The 26,608-nt window shown below is 39.3% G+C and overlaps 1 protein-coding gene across 1 annotated transcript; it reads left to right on the plus strand.

Moving 5' to 3' along the window:
• Nucleotides 1–543: 543 nt before the first annotated feature.
• LOC127583889 (organic solute transporter subunit beta-like) lies at nt 544–25,885 on the plus strand. The gene is made up of 5 exons (XM_052040279.1): nt 544–653; nt 9,536–9,642; nt 15,343–15,465; nt 19,692–19,782; nt 22,065–25,885. Exons 1-5 carry the CDS (start codon nt 544–546, stop codon nt 22,336–22,338), a joined length of 705 nt encoding a protein of 234 aa, XP_051896239.1. The 3' UTR covers nt 22,339–25,885.
• The last annotated feature ends 723 nt before the right edge of the window (nt 25,886–26,608 follow it).

The raw sequence follows: 26,608 nt of genomic DNA on the forward strand, positions 1-26,608 counted from the left end.
CTTTATCGTCAGTCTTCGCTGGTTAAACATTTGTAGTTGCAGCTAATTGTTGAGATTAGATTAATAGCCTCAGGAATTCTGGTTGTTCATTAAAATTCCAGTGCGGTCAATGACACAGTAGAAAAGTAATGGGGCCTTGACTCAGCACTGAAGGTTATTCGATTTAAAGCTCGAAATCACTACCAGCATAACACTTCCAAACTGAACATTTCATTTGAAGGGTTTTTCCAGAATTTTTTTTTAGGCAGAACATTTGTTGCAACTGAGACCTGACCTAATTAGAGAAAAAAACAATGTACTTAGTCTTTGCCAAGTGGCGTACCATAAAATTAAACGTCCCGGAAGTCATGCTATGGTGAAATCAGTGCAGCGTTTTATGAACATAATAAATTTGTGCATTTAAAAATATACTCAGTGAAAGGGCATGTTGCTTTTCAACCTCGGCACTGGGTCACATTCATTCGTGGGAACTTTTTTTTCTTGGACCTCCAGTCTCCTCCCTGTTGCAGCTGTACGCGTGGATAAATTGCTTTGGTGAGTTCAATGCAAAGTTTTCCGCTGACGGCACTTGTCTGGGGAGATACGTTGGCTTCCGTGGCACACTGCAACCTGCAGCTGATGTTCACCAACCGACCAGCAACAACAACAAAGGGGTGGGTTTGACGCCACTGTTTTGAAATTACTATTTAAAGTGGAGAACTGCAGGCTTGTGGCGATGTTTTGTGTGTGCATGTTGGGAAATGGGAGGTGGGTGTTGAGAGATCGAATGGTAATGAAATAATAAAACAGAAAATGTTGGAACACTCAGCAGGTCAGGCAGCATCTGTGGAGAGAGAGTCATGGTTAACGGTTCAGGTTTGAGACTCCTCTTTCCCAGTTCTGAAGAAGTTTCTGACATGAAACGTTAACCCTGATTCTCTCTCCACAGATGCTGCCTGAACTGCTAAGTGATTACATCACTTTCTGTTTTTGTTTCAGATTTCCAGCATCTGCAGGTTTTTTTTCATTTAAATATAATGACATATGGTAATGCCACTCATGGTTATTTGGGCCTAGGATGTAAGATCGGTGCTTACTTTTTTAAAAAAAAGATGGCCTAATAAATATGAAATGATGACCTTGGCTCTTCATTGCGATGGTACAGTCATCACACTTGGCTTCATCGGCCTTCTCAGTTGCCGCAGAACTGGCATGAAAGAAGTTACACCACGAACAACCATAGATGGAGTCATAGAGTTACACAGCAGGGAAACAGGCCATTCGGCCCAACTTGTCATGCTGACCAAAATGTCTATCTGAGCTGGTCCCATTTGCTTGCATTTGGCCCATATCCCTCTAAACCTTTTCCATCCATGTACGTGTTCACAAGGGACTGCATACGAAGATAGTTGGAACTATTAATAAACAGGTATACATTGACATAGCTTAGATGGTTGAAAGGGGATCAAAATACAAACAGTTTTCTCAACTTTCTGTGTTCATTACAAAAACATGGAAAGATGTAATACCATCTTCTATGGAAAAGAATTTTTTTTCTAAAGCAGTGGTTTGCTCAGAGCTGGAGCACTGTTCATTTCTATCCACCATTCCTTAGGGGAAAAATATGAAGATCCTTGTGAGTACACTAACTAAAATATCACCAGGGATGGGGAAGTGCTGCTGCTAAAACTAAAGAAACTGGGATTATTCCACATTGAGATGTGGTCAAGGTCATAAAGCCCCATGTTGTTGCGGTGTAGAATGTGCTCCCCTGAAGGGTGTTGAACAGAGACAACCACATTTCAAAGGGGAATTGGATATACTCTTAGAAATGGAAACAAAATGCAGAACTTCGTGGAAATTACAGGCGAGTGGGGTTAATTCGTAGTCTTCCAAATGGCAGTCTCAAGTTGAATTGCCTCAAATAAAACAAAGTGAGGAAAATACTCGGCATGTCAGGCAGCATCTGGGGAAAGAGAAAGTCAGTTGATTCACGTTGGAAAGAAGGGGGAGGGGTCGGATGTCTCCCTGCATTTTAACGCATGCTTCCTTTGTCACTTTTTCAGATCTGACGTTAACGATCAACCCTGATTCTTTCCCCAAAGATGTTGCCTGACCTGCCGAGTATTTCCAGTATTTTCTGTTTTTATTTGCTTTCCTTGATTTGAGGAATATTTCATTCTGGTTCTGCCCCTTCCCTAATTTTGTGGGCTGCCAAAGTCTAGCTCCCTGCTGGAAACACGACCCGCCAATGAGTTACTCTCCGCTAGGTTCGTGCCCGCTGGGGAACAAAACAACAAGCTCTTCTCTTTTTTTCTTCTATTTTCTCTTCCCACAGATGCGACCTGACCCGCTGAGTATTTCCACCATTTTCTGTTTTATTTTAGTTTTCCAGGACCTGCAGCTTTGTTTTTTTCATATTCCACCCCTAGTTCCTACCCACGACACCAAACAAGAAAGTCAATGCCCGTTCCAGTCTCATTCCATGTAGAAGCAGCCATAAGAGTGCCCAATATAACAGTGTGTCACAAAGCTGACCTTCGGTATGGTAAAAGATTTTTTGAGGGAGTTTGAAGGTTATGTGACCGCGGCATCGATGGTTTTACGGGTGTCATTCACCTTCTAGTTACAACGGGGTTGAAGGTCGCAGTTTTGACTTTGCTCCTATTGGTCTAACACAGTCAGTCGGCAGTCTACTAGCAATCTGATGCATGCTTTCCTGTCATCTGGGATCGACACTATATGACATACAAGGTAAGTCAATGAAAATGCAGTGGGGAAGTATAACTGACGTACTAATGTAAGAATACATCTATATGTTCCGAGGATGTATTTAATATCGATGTAACTTAAAATGTGCTAAAGAAGGAACTAGTTCCGTTTTATCGACGTGGGATATGAATTCTTTTACATACTTTGGCAGCGAATCTTGCTTGGGCTGCGATTAGCTGGAGGAAGTACTGTAAAACCACGGCAAATTGAGATGTTAAGGTACTATACTTATTCCATTGATAACGTGCAAGAACGCAGAACTCGTGTTTTTAAGACCACGGGATGACATTGGTGTGCAATTATCATTACAAAGATAAAACTAGTCTAATTTATTCAGGTCATTGAGAAGCTCACTTGTGTTACGCAGAGTGTGCGATCAATTAGTCTCTAAGAAATTAATTTAAGCATTCTATTTTTAAATACCGTTGAAGTGTGAGACAGAGATTTACAAAGACGACACCTGCACTGTGAAGCAACGTGATTCCAGGAGCTACTTTTATTGCTTTCTGCATGTCTAAATATCTCCGTTGCGGCAGCGTTTGCTCAAGGAAGAATGAAGCCAACTCCGGAGCAATTAATTTTAAAATGCCGCGGGGTATGTTCTGAGTTCAGGCAATACCCTGTAAATCTCTTGCTTCTTTAAGCAAAGCTTTGCTGTGTTTCACACGTTACATTAAACTTAATCACTCAGCGTTAATCTGAAATCTGGATTTTCTCCTGTGGAAACGGGAGCCGGGCAGTTAACTACAACAGAACGGTTGTCAGACATCACAAAGGACCTATTCTTCCCAGACATTATTCAAAGTAAACGTTCTTCCATCTAGATTTATGCGTATCATATTGTATCCAATGTTGGATTATTTTAGCCAATTATAGAAAACGCCGAATTTATGGATACTAATACTAAATGTGACTGTCACAAACCAGCAACAAAAGAAACACACTGAGCATGATTCAGTGTTAAAAACTATTTTATTAATCACTACTTATGATAATACGTAAAATAAAAGTAAAAAAAAATGTTAGTATGTTAGAATTCAAGAATGTTAAACCTCGAACGTTAACCCCAAAACTAAACTCTTCGTGTGTGTGTGTGACAAAGTCCAAAACTCCCAGTTCCGGAATGGTTCTTAAAGTTCAGTTCCGCAAGCCATAAGGTGAAATATGAGCAAGGGCTTCTTCAACAACCACCGTTGTCTGAAGATAAGATGTAGATGTAGAAAAACAGAGAGAGAGTACATACGAAATCCAAATGTTCCACGATGGAACCCAAACGACACTTCAGTGTTTACTCGGTAGTGACTTTCCTCACCCTGAAAAGCATCCGAACCGTGGTCGTCCACACACAAATACCTGTTTCCTTCTACAGGTCAGCAACAAAGTGAACTCCACCGGATTACTTCCAACTTCCATACATGGATTTCAGTGGCAAACACAGTTATTGTTTCTCATCCATCGATAGAGAAAACAAGCAGGCTGGTGTCTCTCTCCCTTCTCTCTCTCTCTCCTTCTTCTTCAACAACGTCATTACGTCCTTTATCTTCTATTGACGTAAGCACGCCCCACACACACATACACACACACTCTCTATCTTAAAGGGACTTTCACTGAGTCCGTAACACCTCCCACCTAAAAAAAAAATTTTCCCAAGAAAATTTTAACCGCGCATAGTTAGTAATGTTAATAATTATCATGCTACACAACTACAGACTATCAGATTAGTACAGATACATGTTTCCCATTTAACATCGGGAAAGACAATCAGCAATCACATTATCTTTGCCTTTAATGTGAGTTATCATGAGATCAAACTCTTGCAAAATTAAACTCCAGTTTAACAGCCTTCTGTTCTTGTTTTTGACTCGGCTCAGAAACACCAATGGGTTATGATCTGTATACACAGTCAATGGTTTCTGAGTGGTGCAAACATATACACTGAAATGTTGCAAGGCTAAAACAAGCGACAGTAATTCTTTCTCTATGGTGGAATAATTCTTTTGATGCTCATTAAATTTCTTTGAAAAGTAAGCTACAGGATGGTCAATATCATCAAGGTCACCCTTCTGCAACAACACAGCTCCTGCAGCTTCATCACTGGCATCTACTGCTAATGAAAATGGCTTTTCAAAGTCAGGTGTTCTGAGCACAGGATGGTAGCATAAAATGGCTTTCAGCTTCTTAAATGCTTCTTGACAAGAATCTGTCCAAACAAACTTTACTCCCTTCTTCAGAAGATTAGTTAGGGGAAGAGCAATATCAGCAAAATTTTTACAAAATTTTCGATAATATCCAACCATTCCCAAAAATCTTCTAACAGTCCTCGTACCTGTGGGAATAGGGAACTCAGATATTGCTTGAACTTTTGCCTGAACAGGAGCTTGCTTGCCTTGACCTACAACATAACCAAGATACGTCACAGTGGCATGGCCAAATTCACTTTTAGCCAAGTTAACTGTAAGGTTAGCCTTGTAGCAATCTTTATCAGATCATCCTTTTTCGCCACCTCCAATCCCTTTTGGGTTGGTGACTCCAAAAATGCCTTAATATCCATTGCTGCTGGTTTCCACACACACAAGCCAATTAAAAAGAATTTATCAGACCTCCCTCAAAAATCTTTGGATTGGATCCCGGACGAATCTCGTTAACCTTGGGAACTATCCCGGACGAGCCCCCAATTTTGTCACAAACCAGCAACAAAAGAAACACACTGAGCATGATTCAGTGTTAAAAACTATTTTATTAATCACTACTTATGATAATACGTAAAATAAAAGTAAAAAAAAAATGTTAGTATGTTAGAATTCAAGAATGTTAAACCTCGAACGTTAACCCCAAAACTAAACTCTTCGTGTGTGTGTGTGACAAAGTCCAAAACTCCCAGTTCCGGAATGGTTCTTAAAGTTCAGTTCCGCAAGCCATAAGGTGAAATATGAGCAAGGGCTTCTTCAACAACCACCGTTGTCTGAAGATAAGATGTAGATGTAGAAAAACAGAGAGAGAGTACATACGAAATCCAAATGTTCCACGATGGAACCCAAACGACACTTCAGTGTTTACTCGGTAGTGACTTCCTCACCCTGAAAAGCATCCGAACCGTGGTCGTCCACACACAAATACCTGTTTCCTTCTACAGGTCAGCAACAAAGTGAACTCCACCGGATTACTTCCAACTTCCATACATGGATTTCAGTGGCAAACACAGTTATTGTTTCTCATCCATCGATAGAGAAAACAAGCAGGCTGGTGTCTCTCTCCCTTCTCTCTCTCTCTCCTTCTTCTTCAACAACGTCATTACGTCCTTTATCTTCTATTGACGTAAGCACGCCCCACACACACATACACACACACTCTCTATCTTAAAGGGACTTTCACTGAGTCCGTAACAGTGACATTGGCGTTTATTTCAGAATTTAACTAATCTTTAAATGATTAAATATAAAAACTAAAAGTAAGTGCAAAATACAGGCCATTCAAAAGTCCAAATGCAACGTTTCCTCCTATCATGATCTATGTTTAAAATTTAAAAGAACTCAATGTAGCCAAATACATTCACTGTGTAATATATGACAACGTTTTGCGGAATTCATACTGTTACATGGAGTTATATAGAATCAGAATCAAAACAGGCCATTCTGTCCAATTGATCAATGTCAGAATTCACTCTGCAACCTCTCCCTACATTATCTAAGCTGCCAGCAAGTCTTTCTATACCTTTCTCCCTCATCTGCTTCGCCATAACTGCCCCAATGTTAGTTACCCGAACCACTCATGTCGTAATTAGTTCCACATTCTACCTATATTTTGGGGTAAGAATATGTGAATTCTTCCTTTTTATATTTTTATTGATTTGCTTATATTTCTAACTCCTGGCTTTGGACTCACCTGTCAAGTGGAAAGCTCTTTTAAGTCCACCTTAAGTTAAACTACTCTACAGTTTGAATTACTTGTATTACACCCTTTCACCCTGCACTTTTCTAGATGAAAAAGCTGCTGCCCTTTCATTCTTTCCTGAGGGCTTTAACCTGTCAGTTGTTGAACCTTGTAATCATGCACGTAATGAATTCTGAACCTGGGAAATACCACATTAGTTGGAATGCTGGTCAATCTTGATATGAAACTGAGTAAATCCACTCGATTTCTACACCAGGGAAACAAAATGGCTTAAAACCAGAAAATGCTGGAAACAGTCAGCAGGTAAGGTGGTACCTGTAGAAAGAGAAACAGATAACTTTTCAAGTTGAAGACCCTTGGTCAGAACATTAGCCATTTCTGATGAATGGTCTTAGACCCCAAACATTAACTCCGTGCCTTTTTCCACAGATATTGCCTGACCCACTTAGTGCTTCCAGCATTTTCTGTTTCTATTTCAGGGTTCCAGTGTCTATAGTTTTTTTAAGTTTTCATACAAAATGGTTGTTGATAGCTGTTTAGATTCATCTGAAAGCCATTCCATATATTGGCTTTCAACAGCTTGATAGCTTGTATTGTTGCTCCTTGTTTAATGTAATAATGGTCCCAAACCCTGATTGCTACATTATCTGGTGGTTACTGAATTCTGAATCTGTTCAAAGTCAGTAGTTAGTTCAGACTGGTACCTTTGTATCCGTGTGTTGTAAACAAAATGATAAGAACATTTCTAATTATTCTTTATATCTTTTCAAGAAGATTTCTTTAACTTATCAATATTGTTATCATAAGATTATAATGAATACTTGATTAGATTGTCCTGAAGTTAGAAATTGTAATACTACTATTGCTGAGTCTGAGCCTGTTATAAAAGAAACAATGAATTACATTTAAGGTACTATTGAGCCAACTGGCCAAGGTTAACTCTAGAGCAGTAGTCATTTTTGGGATGGAATAATAGACTAATTTGAATTGGAAAACTTTAATCATATGGTAATAAGTGTCAGAACAATTTGGTTTTGCAAAGGACAATATCTCGGTGCATGCCTTCCTTGGTTGTTACAAATGTTACAGAAACAAAGGTAGACTTTTAAGGGCTTCACTTGAAAGAGCAGGAATTATATGAACCATGTTTGAACAAATTGCGTTTGCTAACTTAATGGAAAAAGGAGTTCATGAGGTAAGGGATGGATCAATGAAATTCTTCTTGTATGGATTTAATGTAGAATTGTCATATAATGTCATATAATTGTCATATAATGTCATATAATGTAGAATGTCATATAAGACAATGAGAGAAATGATTTACAAACAGGCAAAAGTGATTGGATTCTAAGTTCCAACCCCAACCTGATGAGACTAACAATAAGTGTGACTATTTGTATTAAACTTCCAATATATGCGTAATGTAACATTAATGTTCAGGAGTTTTATTGAAAAACATTCACAAATACCTAAAGAAAGCCATTTGCCCCACCTTATTTTAGGTGTCTATAAAGATCATCCATTGAGTCTTTGATCATATGGCTCAATGGATGATCATATAATTGAGTCATGTGTCACCTTTGACTTATTCTTCAGGTAAGGAAGATAATTGTGAAATTAAGAAAAATATGTTAAGCCTTCATATCCAAGCGGTTCATCAAATTTATTTTAACAATATTCAGGTCACCATACTGCTTTTTTGAATTCTTTGATTAGTGAGTTCAGTTGCCTTGAGTTTCTATACATTCAACGTGAAACTTTTGGGAATTTTGCGATGAAACCATTTTTGCTTATGGTACACTGACTGCTGTAACTGACTTTAATAAATAATATCTTTAAGCAGCAAAGACTATTCATTTCAGAACTGTTGATAGAATGCTGGTGTGTTACGTAGACTAAAAACAACACAAGTTGTTGGCAAAAAAACAAACTACTTGACGAACTCAGCAGGTCAAACAGCATCTGTGGAGGCAGAGGGATAGTTGATGGTTTGGGTTGAAACCCTGCATCAGGATTGAGTGTAGATGGGAGATAGCCCAGTATAAAGAGTTGAAGGAGAGGGGTGAGGCAGGAGCTGGCAGGTAACAGATGGGACCAGGTGAGGAGGGGGATGATGGGCAGATTGATCCAAGCTGGAGGAGGGGAGAGTAGAGGCATAGACAGAAGTTAGAAGGTGAAAAGTGGAGACAACAAAGGCTGCTGATTCTGGAGTCTGATAAGGAAGTAAGGTCAATAAGTGGAACCAGATAAAGGAGAGACGATAAGCAGATGAAACCAGTAGGGGAGGAGATAGGAGACCCAGTGGGTTAAGTGTCTGGGTGATGATTCCTGCATCTCTCCCCCCCCACCCCCCACCCACCCGTGTTCCTTTCTCTCTCCTTCTGATCCACCCAGGTTCTCTAACCAACTCCTCCCCCCACCCCCTCCCCCTAGCACCAGACCCTCCCTTACCCAGCCCCTTTCCTCTCTCCCACCTGCCCATCACCAACATCATCTGCTAGCTACTGTCTCATCCCTCTCCTTCACCTCTCTATACTGGCTATGTCCTGTCTATACTCTTCATCCTGATACAGGGTCTTGTCTCAAAATGTCGACTGCCTCCACAGAAGCAGCCTGACCCACTGAGCTCCTCCAGTTGTTTGTTTTTTGCTCCAGATTCCAGCGGTGTCTTCATAATTTATTGACAGTTTATCTACAAGTAAATTATAGCATTTATCAATAAATTTTGGGAGCAATTCATTAGCTTAGTATGTTGTTGCTTGCCTAATGAATTTATCAGTTAGCTGTGACTTTGGATCCATCCCTTCATTATCTTGATTGAATCAATGTCCATGCTTAAGGAGATGATTTTCAGGATATGAGATTAAGATTCATTTTACCTCTGTTCCTATAGGTCTCATTTACGTTGGACCTTGGACATGCCTGCAACTGGAAGACAAAAAATGAGTGGTTTGGTGAAAGACCTTTTGGGTTGGTTCACTCTGTGTCTGCTACTGCAAGGTAATGACTGCTGTGAGGGAGAAAGTCTGCAACATTCAATAACAAAGTCTACCTCATATAGAAATGAAATCTTGTAGTTGCTTATGGGTGCAGAGGACATGGAGTAGAAGTAGGATATGTTTTGTAAGAGATAGATATGATTTTTCATGCATAAGTGTTGCACAGAAAGAAGCCATTTAGCCCATCTTGCTTTTGTCATCTTTGGAAGAACTTTCCATTTAATTCTGCTTTCCACTCTTTTTTCCAAGGACCCCCAAATTATTTTTCCTTGCAAGTTTATTTTTCTTTGGGATAACCTTTCAGACTACTGAGTGATAGGAGGACAAGCTGATGTGTGGAGAGAATTACAGAGGAGCAGGTATATTTTGGCTATTTGTTACAAAGTAATTACACCAATCCATTTTTAGAAAAGTTTTATTGTTGCCACATGAGAGGAACATAAGGCAAATTTTCCTCTTCAAGAAATTCCAAATCACTCATGTTTTTCCAATCAGAGTTAGTAAGCCAACCATTACACAACAGAAATTTCTCCCTCCTCAATCATTATGTTCACAAGTGCCTTGGAATATCTATTGCTGCTTTATTTTGTTTTCTGATAATGGGATCTGCTGGCTCCTTTGCACAACAGGAAAATCTTTATGGTGCTGCAAACTTGTCTCACTTTGTAACTCAGAGCTCCACTCCTGGAGAAGTTAATTTTCAATGTTGGCAAAGCGTGGGTGGGAGTTTCATTCTGCCATTGAAGAGAATTCATACAAAATATTGAACCTACTCAGAGTTTTTTTTCAAACCTTGCGGTATCCTGGAAATTTTTTTGAGCAGTCACTGTAAGCTTGGGGTGTGAGATTGGCTCTTCTGGTGATGGGAAATTCAAGTTCTCCTGGACTGGTTGGATGAATATTGTTTCCAGTTCAGATCCTGATCCTGAATCAAACAGTTATTTCAACACTGGGAACTGCTGTTCATTGAGGGAACAAAAATGACCATATAACCCCACCCTTTGAAAAGAGAGTTCAACAACCTCTCTAATGATGACATGAGCACAGCCTGTGATAGCAGTTAGCCTTTGGAACAGTTTAAAAAAAAATTTTTCAAAGACAAAACTGCATTGAAAACAATCCTGCTTCCTGTTTTATTGTATTTCTTCATTTCAATTCTTTTGATTAAAAATTGCGTTATAAATTTTTGTTTCCCCTTCTTTCCTTAATCTGCACAAATTCATTGGTATTACTGCTCTGCTGTTTCACAAAGATGTAGATGGAGTTGATCTGAGTATAATTCTTTATCCTCTGCTGAAGTTCTTGTCTTCACTAAGTGCAGTAACACTGAGAACTCAGCAGGCCAGTCAATCAGAGCCACAATCCACCTCGTTGGCTTGTGTGTTGGCACTTCAATGCCACCAACCTTTCTCTTTTTGTTGATGCCTCATGTTGCACATAATTATGGCTTAAAAAAAGCCAATTAACCTTAGATCAAGCCTTCACCTATGTTTCTCTGGAAGTGCCCTTGGAAGATATGGAAATAGTTTAGCTCACATGCCATTCCAGTTTTCCTGAAGAAAGGCATAACGTCAGCTTGGTGAGTTGCCATAATGCTACTGCTTAGATTGCTAACTCATGGCATGGGCCTGATACTCAGGCATTGGATTCCTTGAGGCCTCAGACTTTGCTTAGTCTATTGGTCAAAAGAAATGATTTAAAACTATAAACATCCAGTGTTGACACAACCATATTTGAAAAAAAATTAAACTGGCTGTTTGTATTCATCTTTTTAAAAAGGTGGAACAAACCATTAGTAAATACTTGTATGGTTTTTCATTTTGAAACCACCTTGATCCCTTGCACAACATATTGCCTCATCATTCTGCCATGTGGAAGATCCTGCCAAAATGGAGGCACATATCCGATATAACTGCTGAACAGAAAGGGAATTTATAAGAAGTAATGACACAGCCAGTGTAGAGTATCATTTCTAGGTTCTCAGTGCTCTGCAGTTTTCACGAGCACTAAAATCATGGCAGAGTTTCTCTCCATCACTTTTCCTTTTGTTTTCTTTCCCCAGACAGTCACCCCATTATAACTACATTGGAAGAAATGCCTGCTGTTTCTACCAATAGCTAGTGTCCTAATTCCAAGTGATGTTGGTGACATTAACCTTCTAATCCTTGTTGCTATCAAAATGTGAAATGCACAGACTTGTGTAGTCTTGGATCCATAATCACATGACTGCAGAAACTGAGTCCATTTCAGCAGGTAATGAAATACAAGACAATTAACAAAGTACAAATCAATGGATTTAGAAGACTAGTGTCTTTTGACAGCATTAGGTGTTGGTGCACCAGGGACTAGTTATCTTATACTTGACACATAACTGCTGGGGTGGGCAGGAAAAATGTGAGTTGCCTGGATTCTAAGTAGCAGCCATTAATATCGACAGATAATTTTTTGAAACTGAGAGGCTAAACTCTTGTCAAGCCATTTAAAGTTTATATTTTCAAAACAGCAATCACCAGTTTAGTGGAGAAAGTTGTCTGTGATCTCTGACACTCTACAAGTGTGAGAATATTGGCTGTCATTTCTGTTTATCTCAATAGCAACCAAAACTCCCGCATCCATTTGGTGCAATAAACCAGTGATTAATTTCTCCACCAAGTATATCTGAAATATTTATTATATTGAGCTATTGCCCAACATGGGATAAAATAAAATAGAATCTGTTTCCTCCCACTGCAGGATTTGAAGAGTTGTCACAATTTGGGTGGTTTTTGGTGCTGCTCTGTTCTAGCCATCAGGGATCCTCCATTATCAAGATTTGCAATTATTAGCTGAGTGTAGCTACAAAAATCAATGGATTTAACCAATTTCAAAAATATCCAAAACGGAAATGCAGAATGTTTTTCAAATGATAAGGGATTGAAAGTGAGACCTGAATGTCCTATAGAAATCACTGATAACCAATTAATTGCGGATCCTTCCCCATATTCTGGTCCCTTTCACTGTTCCAATGCCAGGGCGCTAGTTCTAGGAGTGGAATTCGAGGCTAGGATGGGAATGAGATTGCTCTGTGAGTCAGCATGGACATGATAGGTTAAATGGCCTCCTTCTATGTCCTAAGGAAAAATGGAAGATGTCATGACCTGGATTAACATTACTAGATCTTTTCAGAACCATTAATCATTTAGACCTAAGCCACTGCTTTAACACAAAACCACAAGAAAAAAGAGCAGATATAGGCTATCTGGCCCCTCAAGCCTCCTTCACCATTCAATATAGTCATGGCTGATCTGCCTTGGGCTCAGCTCCTCTTCTGTGCCGGTTCCACACAGCCCTCAGTTCCCCAGTATCTCCAGTAATCCAATCTCCAAAACCCTCTGGGATAGAGAATTCCAGAAATTCACCATCAGCGAGGAGAAATCCTATGGGCCTCAGTTATAAACAACCACCCTAGTATCTTGTAATCATGTCCTCCCAAATGAAACTCTCCCAAAGGAAACAGCTCAACATCTACACTATCTTGCTCCCTAGAATTTTATTTAAAGAATCTACCTATGCTTAAATTATTCCTCAATCTCAAATTATGCCGTTTCCATCATAAAGATAGCAACTCTTTTGACGTTTTTCTCGGAATGTTTGCAGGAGTTGACGTTTTTATAATAAAGAATGTTAATGATCAGTGCTTGGAAGCTTCTTTGGGAAGCAGCCGCGTGCTGACCAAGAAATGCAACCCTGGCTCACAGCTCCAAGAATGGAAGTGGAAACAAAACTGGCTTTACAATCAGGGGGCCAAAAGATGCCTTTCGGCAAATGAGACTTTCATCGTTCAGACTGCGGTTTGTGAAAATAGGATAAACCTAAGGTGGAATTGCCAGAACCACTTGCTCATCCACATGAATACGACTCAGTTTCTGACCAGCGATGGGATAGTGGTGTCGATTTCCAAAGAAAAAAGTAAAAAATCCAAATGGATTTCGACAAACAACACCAACATCTGCGAGAAGCAACTTCAGGGTAAGAACAAGAAAGCAGAAATGGATCTCAGGAATACAAAGAAACTTAAATCTTTTAGGAAAATGAATAGCCTGAGATACTGGAAATCAGAAATGAAAACATAAAGTGCGGGAAATACTTAGCAGGTCAGGTAATATTTGTGCAGAGAGAAACACAGTTAACCTTTCAGGTTGATGACTAATCTTCAGAACAGTTCCTCCTCAAAAATGATGCCTAATCTGTTTCTTAGCATTTTTCTGTTTCTTAACTATTTCTTAACTATTTGTTAAGATCTGTTTCTTAACTATTTCTCAGCAATTTCAGTTTAATTCAATTGCTATTTGTTGCACTGCCTGCAGTATAACTAGTTGATCAACTTTTAGGTACACTGATTGAAGACTGACCAAACGATCATGATTGGTACAGGATGTGAGTTAACCTTGCGTCATGCTGAAAGCAATAAGATTGAAGCCCTTTTAAAGTTGTTTTTGTAACATTTTCCAATCCACCAAGTTTTATAAACCATTCCCCTCACTGATCTGAAGAGATTTCAGAAGCTAAACATCTCAAACCAAATATGTTTGTAAAAAGTAGAAGGCAATTTTGAATTATAAAACAAGATTCATTTGAACCCCTAGGCTCCCTAACATACGCAAATGATGCCAGGAATAATGCAATCCCAGCATCTGGTTATCTGTTGTTCAAAACATTGATTTACTGCAGCCAATCAAAAGCAAGTCAAATCCTGATGGAACTGTTACATCTCAACAGCTTTAAGAACTGCAGAAACCCCTTTATTGCAAAAGGTGAATTGAAGCTTAGTTAAGCTAGTGGCAAATGTATTGCTTTTTAGCTTGGCCTGTAAACCGGTTATGCTTCGCAATTGTAAAGCAGCATACAAGGGATGGGACGCATTTCAGACCCACATTGGTTTGTCCTTCCATTTACCTCTCCTTTATTTCACTCTCTTCCAGCTCTGCTCCTGAAGATGTTGATTCTTGTTGCTGGCAAACAGAACCCTTAAATCTTTTCCAATTGACTACTTTTTGGAAAAAAAATGGGTTTGGACTGTGAATATTAGCATTTACTTATGCATCCTGTGTCGTTGTCACCCAAGGTTCCCCAACAAGGGAAACCAATGCTAGTTTGTGAATAGTAAGACCTCAGTGTGATAATGATCAGATAATCTATTTCAGTGACATTGTTTGAGGAATAGTTTTAAAGGCATTTGGACAAGTACATGAGATTTAGAGGGATATGGGCCAAACACGTCAAATGGGATTATGGAGATAGACATCTTGGCTGGCATGGACAAGTTGGGATGAAGGGCCTGTTTACATGCTGTATAACTGTATGAATCTATGATAAAAATTGGGCAGGACACCAATAAGAACTCCCTTGCTCCTCTTTGAAATTGTAGAAATGGAGGCTTTTATTTGGAGAGGGCAATCAGACTTTGGTTTAACTTTCCATCTGAACATGGCAGCTCTGACATGACTGCCCTCATCTGTACTGCACTGTATTGTCAGCCTAAGTTTTGTGCTCTAGTTTTGAGAGTGGAGCTTGAATGCACAAACTTCTAACTCGGATACATGAGGTCATCCAGTGTACCAACACAAGGATTTAACTGGTTTGCAACACTGGTTGTGGCTTTGAGACTGTACAAATATAAAATCCTGATGCATATTTTCTTGTATGTCATTTCACTGAAAAGACAACCCACAGGTAACATCAGCAACATTGAACAAAACCCGTAATAGAATTGGTGTTGAGAATCACAATAAGACTCAAAAGGAAAAAACTACTTTAGCACAACAATCACATGCAATAGAAGATCGTAAGTGTACTTGAACTTTTTTTTATATTTTGTGTATCATTTACTTTAAAAGTGTATGATTGTGTGGTCAGGACTTGCACATTAAAAGATCTTGAATGACATAATGTTACATTTATAGTGGCTCAGATCTTTCAAGGTCAGTTGTAAAATTAATTGAGGGAATTTCCTGGAGGGGATTTTCTTTCAATTCAGCTGATATTATTTACAGTTTCTAAAACTCCACTGTTAAGAGGCGTTTTTATATCAGTAATGACTTCATCTGGGGGTGACCCAGAGGCAGCTGATCTGATGGCTTTGGATCAGTGCAAATGGGTCTCTGCAAACAAGTTCCTGGATACATTTGGACAAATGAACATTGGTTAATCTTCAGAATCAGCAAACCAATACAGTTGTTCCAGCTAACAGCAAAAACATTTCCAAATTAAGAGCTTTTTACTCTCAGATTTTATTCAGAAAAAGAAAAGAGGCAAGTCCATAATACATGTATGTCCAGCAATTTCCCCTTCCCATCCTCACCACAACCCAACATCTTCTCTCCCACTTCCAAATCCAGGACCTATTCTGCTAAGACTGTGTTCTCTTCAGCAGCGGAACTTCCCTTTTCTGAGAGAGGTAGTCAGAATCTTTTTTCCTATGGTAGGGCTATCAAAATCAAACAGGCATAGGTTAAGGTGAGAGGAAGGAGTTTTAAAGCGGATTTGATGTGTAAGTTTTTTTTAACCACAGAGTGGTTGATACCTGGAACTCGCTGCCAGAGGAGGTGGTGAAATCAGATACAATCACTGCATTTAAGAGACATTTAAACAGACACTTAAACAAGTTAGGTGTAGAAAGGTACGGACCTAATGTGGGCATATGGGATTGGTGTAGATGGTTAAAAAGGTCGGCATGGATGTGGTGGGCTGAAGTACTGTACGACTCGATGAGAGTGGATATGACTGGCAGACTTTCCATAGGCAGCATTAGTGAGGAGGTTTCAACAGCTGGCTGAAATGGAAACTCAGCAGACAATTCAACATTTCCAAAGGGAAAGAAAATGTTAAACCCCTCGTCAGAATCATTGACCTTTTCACATTTCCTGCATTTCATATCATAGAAATGTTCTGGCAGCCACTTGGGCCATTGAGTGTATAACAGCTTCCAGAAGACTGATTCCCATCAGTCTCATTCCCCCACACTTTTCCCATGGCACTGCAAGTTATCCTCTCTCAGGTACCTGTCCAATTCCCCTTTGAATGCACAGATTGATTCTGTTTTCACCACCCTTAATGGCAGTGAATTGAAGGTCATAACCATTCCCTGGGTTTTCCTTTAATAAGGTTTCTCCATGTACAAAATTTGAACCTGTGTTTCCCAGTCCTTGAACCATTTATGAATAGGAACAGTTTTTGTTTCCATCTACCCTAACTAAAGCCATGATGATCAGGCACGGTAGTGCAGCGGTTAGCATAACGCTTTACAGCGCCAGCGACCCGGGTTCAAATCCGGCCACTGTCTGTAAGGAGTTTGTACGTTCTCCCCACGTCTGCGTGGGTTTCCTCCGTGTGCTCCAGTTTCCTCCCACATTCCAAAGACGTACAGGTTAGGAAGTTGTAGGCATTCTATGTTGGCGCTGCCCTCAGAACACTATGCAAAAAGATGTATTTCACTGTTTCGATGTACATGTGACTAATAAGGATATCTTATTTCTGTAGCAGATCTCCTTTCAAGGAGAACAATGCTGGCTTCTCCAGTCTAACACCATAAGTTTTTAAAATGCAAAATTCTACTACTTATTATTGATCAACGTTGTTCAGGATTGTAAACTTTTGTTCATTCTGAGTACATTCAGTGATATTTCTCAAATACATGTTCAATGGTATTTTATAGAGCGTTCCATACAAGCTTCCAATGATATTTACTGCAGAATTTTCCCATCTGCCTGCTGCTTACTGATCTATTCAGTTCCAAGATAAGTAAAACACTTCCATTTCAGTTGGAAGTATCACACTTTCAAAGAAGATTTCACATGAAATTATTCACAGAATTGTACAAATGTTAATTAAAACACGTAAGATTTGTGAGTTGAGGAATGTATGTTTAAAAACTATAATTGAAGATACAACAAATGATTTGCTGGAGGAACTCAGCAGTCGAGTAGCATCTATGGGGGGGGGGGGGTGGAGGAATTATCAATGTTTTAGGTCAAAACCCTGCATGAGGACCAAAGTTCCATTAAGTTCCTGATGAAGGCTTTCAAACCATAATGTTGACAATTCTTTTCCTCCCACAGATGCTGCTCGACCTACTGAGTTCCTCCGCAGATTGTCTGTTGCTCCAGCTTCCAGCATCTGCAGTCTCTTGTGTCTCTATAACTGATAGCAGAAACCAGTCAAGGGAAAATGAGTTGGAGACACAAGTGACTACAGATGCTGAAGCAAAAAATAAACTGCTGGAAAGCTCAGTCGGTCAGGCAGCATCTGTGGAGGCAAAGGGATGGTCGATGTTTTGGGTTGAGACTCTGCCTCAGGACCCTGCATGAGGGGGGAATGAGTTGCCTAGAATAGCCTTTGAAGTGGAGGTATAAATGACATGGCTGTGGAGGTATCTCCACTAAAATGAGATTGTCAGAATTTTATCTGTTCTCAAAATGAGGCTGTAACTCACAAGGCCAGTGTTTATTGTCCTTACTGCCCTGAGAACGTGATGTTGGTCTGTTTCTGGAAACCTTTTGGAAGGCAGTTGAGAGCAGCATCATTTAAGGCAGTGGTTTCTTTCCCTAAAGGATGCTGATGAACCAGATGAAGCTTTTACAACCTGATAACTTCAATTTTATTAATTCTAGCTTTTTATTTCCAAATATTACTTTTGAACAATTCAAATTCTCAAACTACTTTGGTGGGATTTAAATTTACTTTCTATTATCAATCCAGGCCTCAGATTACTAATGCAACAGTATTATCACCAATCTACCGTATCAGGTACCTGAAAAGTAAAAGAAAATTCTGCAGGTGCTGGAAATCTGAGATAAAAAACAATAAAAAATTGGAGACACTCTGCAGGTCAGACAGCATCTAAAGAGAGAGAAACAGAGGTAACTTCATAAAATATGTCAAAATATTCTGGGTCAATGGCTTTCCATTTTGATAAAAGGTCATTGACCTGAAACATTAACTCTGTTTCCCTCCCACAGATGCTGCCTGACCTGCTGAATACTTCCAACATTTTCTGTTTCTGTCAGGTAGATAGGATTCTATTAAAGTAAAAGATTTGTTGAACCATATGACCTTTTTGTATTCCTAAAACCTTTTGGGTAAGATCATGCTGTTCCTGGCCCACTACTCAGAGCCTCTGCCTTAGTGGTCAAATGACCAGAGTTTCTCTAAATGTGCACAGTTGAAACAGCACCTGAGTTGTCGGAGCAGACTAGGGCTCAGCCAGTACACTGGTAGCCTCATCCTGCAGATGAGTGAAAGAAAATTCTTACGGTCACATTTCAATTAAGATCCCTCTACAGTTATCTCATTCAAACTTTTGTTTCAATGGCCGTGCTAAGCAATACATTCTGCCCTGACTGATTCCTCTTATCAACAACCATCTGATAGCAAGAGAGTTTTAAAAACTATTCCCATTGATAAAAATAATTTTTTAATCTAATTCAAATTTAATTAAAAACATAACCAAAACAGTTTTAATTACTAACAATGTAAATTTAAATAAAATTCTTCAAAACTTAGCTATGTCTATCTTTATCCCCAGGATTCCACTCAAATAAATGGGATCAACATTTGTATGCCAGTCCTACCTGATATGCAGTAGAGGGGCCTGATGCAAAGTGCATCCATACCCCTTTTTCAGCTGGGCTCAATGGTGAGTCCAGTGACAGAGCAAAAATGTCAGATGTGCCAGCATCTGACCTCCAGGTTGTCCTGGGTCTTCACAATTGGCCAAGCATGTTCACTAAGGGACCACAGACTGTCCGTCAGCTAAATTCAGCCCTTAATTTTCTTGCTTTGCAAATACTGCTGTAAATATCATTGGTAATATGAGGTGCATGGGTCTCTGCAAATCCATTGTATCAGAATTCAGCCTTTTGATAATCTTAGAAATGCATAGCAGGTTCATGAGAGAGAGGACAAGTTAATGGCTGGATAGATGTGGTGGTGAGCACCATAAGCAACAATTAATGATTTCAGTTCACAATTATGCTTGTATAAACTGCTTAAAATTCATTTTATTTCTTGCAGCCACTAACTGGAACTATTCCATATTAGCACTTGCATTTGTGACACTGTTTCTGGCATTCCTCATCCTGGCATTAAGCTCCAGGGCTAACAAGTAAGTCAGACCACACTGATTTCCTTCATACGTTTTGATAGTTTGCAAAAAAAATCTTGTATTTCTTCTCCCTGCAACAAATTACAGTTAAAGCTGAAAGATCATGTTGAATATAATGGTTGTATATTGTAAAGAATCCTCTTTTACACTAGAGAAGCAGATCATGTTGAATGTAACGGTTGTATATTGTAAAGAATCCTCTTTTACACTAGAGAAGCAGATCATGTTGAATGTAACGGTTGTATATTGTAAAGAATCCTCTTTTACACTAGAGAAGCAGATCATGTTGAATGTAATGGTTGTATATTGTAAAGAATCCTCTTTTACACTAGAGAAGTGTCACAAAGTTGCATTAATCAAATTCCCCAGTAAACTTCCCTATTTATTTCATTCATTTCCCTCCCATCTCACCATTAGTATAAGAATGTTGATATCAGAACCTACCATATATACACAAAGAGGTAGCTAAGAAGCCTAAACAAAGGATACAACTGTTTAGTAGATTTTTTTAATGATTAGGAGAAAGGCCAGAATTAGAAAACACATTAAGTCAAAACAATAAATGCTACAGTGGTTGTTAGAGATGGGAAGAAAAAGCTGCTGTGATTAAATTGTAATTTAAGGTTATTATTGTAAGATCTGTTCACCAGCTGCAAAAATATTTCTTTAATAAGTAAGTGATTTGGACTCTGACCTCACAATCAACCTTGCTGTGACCTTGCACCTAATTGCACTGCACTTCCTCTGTAGCCGTGACATTTTACTCTGTACTGTTATTGTTTTTACCTGTACTACATCAATGGACTCTGTACTAACCCAATGTAACTGCACTGTGTATTGAATTGACCTGTATGATCAGTATGCAAGACAAGTTTTTCACTGTACCTCGGTACAAGTGACAATAATAAACCAATACCAATGATGCCTTGGCACTGTTGCTGAGCAGAATCAGATATTGGTTAAAAATCTGTTTAGTTCCTGATCCATTGAGTGAGGCTCTGGTTTCCTGCAGCGATGGGAAACAGAACACAGGGAAGAAATGGACCACCTTCCCCCAGCCAATGAAGAAGGCTGACACAAGAGACTGCAGATGCTGGAATCAAGAGAATCTGAATCTGATCTGGAAGTCGGGCAGCATCTGTGGAAGCAGAGGGACAGTCGACATTTCGGACTGAGACCCTGCATCAGGACTAAGGCTGAACCAGGCTGTTTGCAATGCCAACATCCTATTCAATATGAGGCAGTACAGTGACACAGCTTGTAGACCTGCTGCCTCAGAGCTCCAGTGATCTGGGTTCATTCCTGACTTCTGGTACCTGGAGTTTCCTTTGAAGATACTCCTTAAAATGTTCCCCTCATAACATCTCTTCGGTCACTGTCCATTTCTCTGCGAACCACATTGGGACATTTTTCTACAGTTAATTTACTATATAAATCAATTTGTTGAAAAAAATGGGGGTAAAGCAAACAATTACAAGGAGCTGATTATAAGACAGAAATTGGTTCTAAGCATAAGATCTACAAATTGACTTTCATTATAAAAACAAGGGTGGTGTGAACAAAACCTGTTTTCAAAATAATGAAGATTAGATGGATTGAAGTATTTTGTGTTGATATAGCATTGGAGAAGTTGGGAATGGCAATTATAACACTAAGATAATATGAAGACTTGTTGGGTTATCGTCTAGTGAGTGATTCTGATAGATAAAAGGGGAGGGCACTTGGACCATGCTCGCTCATCCAGTCAGAACGTGAGGACCTTTTCTCTTTCCGTCACATCCTCTGGTGGAGTCCTGAATGAGTCGAAAAGGAAGACATTTTCTCATTGGCTGGAAGTAGTGAACAACATACAGCTGCTGCCTTGTTGGTTTACTGACTGAAAGGCAATCTCACTTTCTCTGTAAAAGCATTCAAAGGGTCATTATCCTTTTCATGAAGAAGTGCTTCCCAATATTTGGCCTAATCTCCCCTTTCACCAGCTTAATCAGGTCTATTCTATGAAGCCATTGATTGGCTCAATAGTATTTATATAATATTACCATCTTTTCCATCAGTACAAGTCCCCCTCTCAGTCTCCTCCTGACCAGGCTAAAGAGCCACAGCTTCCTTCGTCAGTTGATTTGTGTAAAAGGAAACCAGAGAGAGATCTTATTGATTAGACAATGCAGAGAAAACTGGAAAATTGTTCATTTTAGACCTGTAAATGGGAGGGACTTTCTCATTTCTCTGTTATGCGCTCGGACCATCATTCACCATTCTCTCCCATCCTTTTGCTATTGCAGGCGACGAAAGATTAAGGCACTCAATGAAGCAAAGGAGAAGAATGAAACAGAGACGGACTTGACCCAGAAGGCAATGATACAATATGTTGTTGAAGTTGACAATATTACCGAGACAGACCTGATGTTACAGAGCAAGCAGGACTATAATTCCTTGTACCCAGTGCCACAGACTTCATCTCCAAAGGTCTCACCAAAACCTGGACAGATCTTGGTTGAATGGAAGGATGGAAATATAAGTTCCCTCTTCACAGACGGAAAGGAAGATAATGTGTAGCACCCCTCAGTTACTGGACTGTGTTTGGCTTAAATAATTTAATTACAAGAATTATTGACTTTTATCTTAAAGTATTTCCAATAAATAAAAGGAAAATTGGGTAGCAATTTGGCTACAAAAGGGGGAAAGGTGAGTGAAGATTTGGGGTAGGAATATGCCACTTGGGTTATTGCTGGGAATACTATCATTCAAAATTTACTCAGGGCTTAGAAATAAAATTTAAAAATTTGAAAAAAAACACCAAAATGAGGGCAATGTTTAATTCCAAGGAGGACTGTGACTAGTGCATTGATAAATCTAAAATAAAGCAGAAAATATTGGAAATCCTCAGCAGATCAGGCACTGATGAACGATCATTGACCTGAAGCACTGACCCTGTTTTCCTCTACACAGATGCTGCCTGACCTACTGAGTAATTTCTATTTCATTTCCAATTTGCCTTGTAGCATTTTGTTTTTGCATTAATGACTGAATTGGAAACTAATTTTAATTTGCCAAGTGTGAGGTATTATCTTCAATAGAAAGATACACTGTTTGGAAAATGAGAGTCTAAACTGGCTAAACAAAGGAAAGGAATACATACAGTATACCCAAACTAAACCCACACGTTAACAAGATCACAAGAAGGCAAGGGCAGAACTGGAGTTTAACCCTTTAGCAATAGAATGCAAAAGCAGAGAAGGATATGTTAAGTTTCTTCTTAAGCAGTCCCTCAGGTTTGAGGATGACTTACTTCCAATCCAGTTTTGTGGATTCTGGCCTCTTTAACTACCTCAGTGTGGGAACCATAGACTCTTCCACAGATGGGGCAGGTGGTGGCCTACTGGGCAGGTGGGCTGCTTACACAAAAGCCTCTGTGTATTCCTGATAGCATCCCAAATGCTCCATTTCCACTTTCAGGGGTCATAGGATAGAGATTTCCTGTGGCGATATTGAATTTGCTTTGAGCATATCCCTGAACCATTTCCTCTATCCCCCGTCAAGCACTTCCCATGACTGACCTGGGACTAGAATGTCTGTTTCAGTGGTCTGGTGTTGGTCATGTGATTAACATGGCCTGCCCAACATAGCCAACTGTGTATTACATCTTGGTTAAACTACACATCAAAGTTATGAAGGAGTACAATAGCATAGATGAACAAATCCAACAAAAGCATTCAGGGGAAAATTCTTGAAGAGTGGTAAGTGTGTGGAACTTGCTACTACAAGTAAAATTTGAGAAAAACAGCTGCAGAGTTGGTTTGTAGGTTCCTTGTATCTGGTGGTTCTGTATCTGGCCTATGTTAACAAGTATGTCTTACTATCTCTGTATGTGACTAGTGCTTGTACTTTTGTCCAATCTATCTGGCAAAATAACAATGTGACTGTGACACACAATGCTATTATGCAAATCGGCATTCATATTGAATGATTGGGGGTGGGGGGGGAATGGTTAAGAGGCACATGTTAGTTGGAGTCTTTGGAATTTGCTGGCTGATTACCAGTGATATGGTATTCACTTTGCACAAGTGTCATCTCACTCTCCCTTAGCTTCTGCAATGCTTTGGAGAACACAGTAAGTATGCATATCAATTGTTCATAGAACTTGCTGCAGAATGCTAATCTGGTGATTAAGGATCCAAATACCTTTTAGCAAAATGATAACTGCCATTACAATTATCTGGCCCCAGATGGCAGCAATTTAAATTGCCCAATCTCATTTTCAACATCCAGTCAACTCAGAGAGTTTAAAAGTGACATATGATTAAATCTTTTCTCTTACTTTCCCTTTCAGTCATTCTTTTCAATTAGAGTCATAGTGTCATTCAGCACGGAAACAGGCCCTTCAGCCCAACTGGTCCATGCCAACCAAGATTCCCATCTAAGCTAGTCCCATCTGGCCTATATCCCTCTAAACCTTTCCTATCCATGTACCTATCCAAATGCCTTTTAAATATTGTTATTGTACCTGCCTCAACCCCTTCCTCTGGCAGCTCATTCCACAAATAAACCACCCTCTGGGTGAAAAAGTTGCTCCTCAGGTTCCTATTAAATCTCTCCCCTCTCACCTTAAACCTGTGTCATCTAGTTCTTGATTCCACAGCCCTGGGAAAAAGACTGTGTGCATTCACCCTAACTATGCCACCAGCGACTTTATACACAGTTGGCCACCGTTCTTGCCTCCAAGCCAGAAGGTTCAAGAGCTCCCCCCCCCCCCCAAGATACTTGAGCACAAATCTCACAACATGTTCCAGATTAATAAGAGAGTGCTTCATTGTCAACAGTGCCATCTTTAAACTAAGACCCTCTCTGCTCTCTCAGGTGGACACGAAAGGTCCCATGGTCCTATTTAAGGAGCAGAGGATTTACCTCCAGCCACATAACTAAAACAGAATATCTGGTAAAGATGACATTGCTGTTTGTGGGAGCTTGCTATGCATTAATTGGCTGTTGTGCTTCCTTATTACAAAAGTAAGTGCACTTCCTACCCTGTGCCATCAGCAAGAAGGTTGCTATAAAAATGCAAGCCTTTCTCTTTCTTTCATTTCATTATTCCAAGATTTGCTTTCCTTTCCCTATTTCTCATCCATTAGCTGCTTTGGTTCAAATTTATGCATGTCCAGAGTTTCTTTCTTGAATCTCATTGATTAAGGAGATATCCTGATCATGCCATCCATTAAGATGCCTCACTACTTCACTGAGTCGTTAATGGCTCTCACTCCCAACAAGTCCAGGTGCAAATATTGACTATAAGCTGAAGGGTCCAGAAAATTTCTTGCCTACCAATGCCATGGGATGGCCAACCCATTGTACTTATTGGTCCATTGTTGTCTAATACATGCAGAATTATTTGATTGTATTAATGTTGGAACATTATTCAACAACATGCATAGCTATGAAAAAGGAAAACCTGAAAGATGTTTTAACCCAAAATATTCCTTTTCTCTCCAGATTCAAAAGTAAAGGAATGGGTTCTGGATAGTTGAAAAATGGTTTAGTATGTTTTTGTCAGATTATCAAAATAAAGGGCTTTTATAACTTGTAGTGATAAAATACTTTTGATTCTTTTTGGAAGTTAAATCAATAACATCACTTAAACCATCTGTTACTTTTAGATTTTTTTCTGCCTGTATTCTGTTTTATTCAAGTGAAGAGCTTAGTGGGAATATCCCAAGAAAGCATCATTCACATTTGTGGCAGTTGATTCTTCGACTAATCTGGGGGCCAGCCGAGAACCTCCAGTGCCAAACTATTTCAGTATTAGTTGTGCTGCCAAGCACCCACTTAAATTAGTAAGTTGTAACTTGCTCTTTAGCCTGGTCTCACATAAATTGTCATAGAAATGAAGTCTCCTTCTGAAATCTGTATAAAGTGGCAAAGTCCTTAAAGGGTGGAGTGTAACTGACTAATTACTCGTATTATACTGTATCAAAACAATTCAAAAAGATGAGCCACACAATCTTGCCATTTTGTACTTTGTATTTACAAATTTCTAGCATAACTTTGATACTTTTCTTTGTACTGGAAACAGTTTTAATTTAAGTAAAATTATATCAACAATTTTTGTTGAACTAAAAAATATTGTGTAGTTGCCTTTTTTTTAACTACTTGAGTTCTAGTTAGATATATGACACTTACTGGAGCTATTCTGAATAGAAGTTCTTTTCTTTGTGTCTGTTGCTGTCAATCATGGAGATATCAAGGGGCCAAGGTCAAGGAGGGATATGCATTCATAAGTAGGTAGATTAAGGAAATGCCATTTGCAGCTTTATGTGCAACAAATGCAAAATCAATGCATATTGGTGCAATGCAGGCAAATAGTGGAGACACAAACGACTGCAGATGCTGAAATCTGGAGCAAGTAACAAACTGCTGGAGGAAGTCAGCAGCAACATATGTCGAGGGAAATGGACAGTGGATATTTCAAGCCAAGACCTTTCATCTGGGCTGGCAAATAGTGCATTGATCTGGTTATAAAAAGGCAAATCAACCCTGAGATGTCCTACGTATTTTGAGACAGCAGGCTTTGCTTGTAGGGGGATCTTCATGAACTTTTACCCTGAACAACTGGCTCCACTGCTTCAATAGATATGGTGAGGTACTTTGTGCCAAAACAGTGGACATAATTTTGAAAACTAAAACAGCCAATTCAATTGTTCACTGAAGTGCTCTTATATACAGGTTTAATAATGATGCAAAGCAGCATTGATTTTGCACCTTCACCTAAATTCTTATGTTGTTTCAGAGGATTTGGGTCATCATTGCGTTCCAAAAGGGAATCATTTGAAAT

The sequence above is a fragment of the Pristis pectinata genome, chromosome 28, assembly GCF_009764475.1.
Source record: "Pristis pectinata isolate sPriPec2 chromosome 28, sPriPec2.1.pri, whole genome shotgun sequence".
Classification (NCBI taxonomy): Eukaryota; Metazoa; Chordata; class Chondrichthyes; order Rhinopristiformes; family Pristidae; genus Pristis; species Pristis pectinata.

Excerpts from the sequence above, each read along its gene's own strand:
- LOC127583889 (XM_052040279.1), top strand. The coding sequence starts at position 544 with ATGCAAAGTTTTCCGCTGACGGCACTTGTCTGGGGAGATACGTTGGCT. Across the intron at positions 654-9,535 it reads CCAGCAACAACAACAAAGGG|GTCTCATTTACGTTGGACCT; the intron begins GTGGGTTTGACG and ends CTGTTCCTATAG. Across the intron at positions 9,643-15,342 it reads TCTGTGTCTGCTACTGCAAG|ACAACCCACAGGTAACATCA; the intron begins GTAATGACTGCT and ends TTCACTGAAAAG.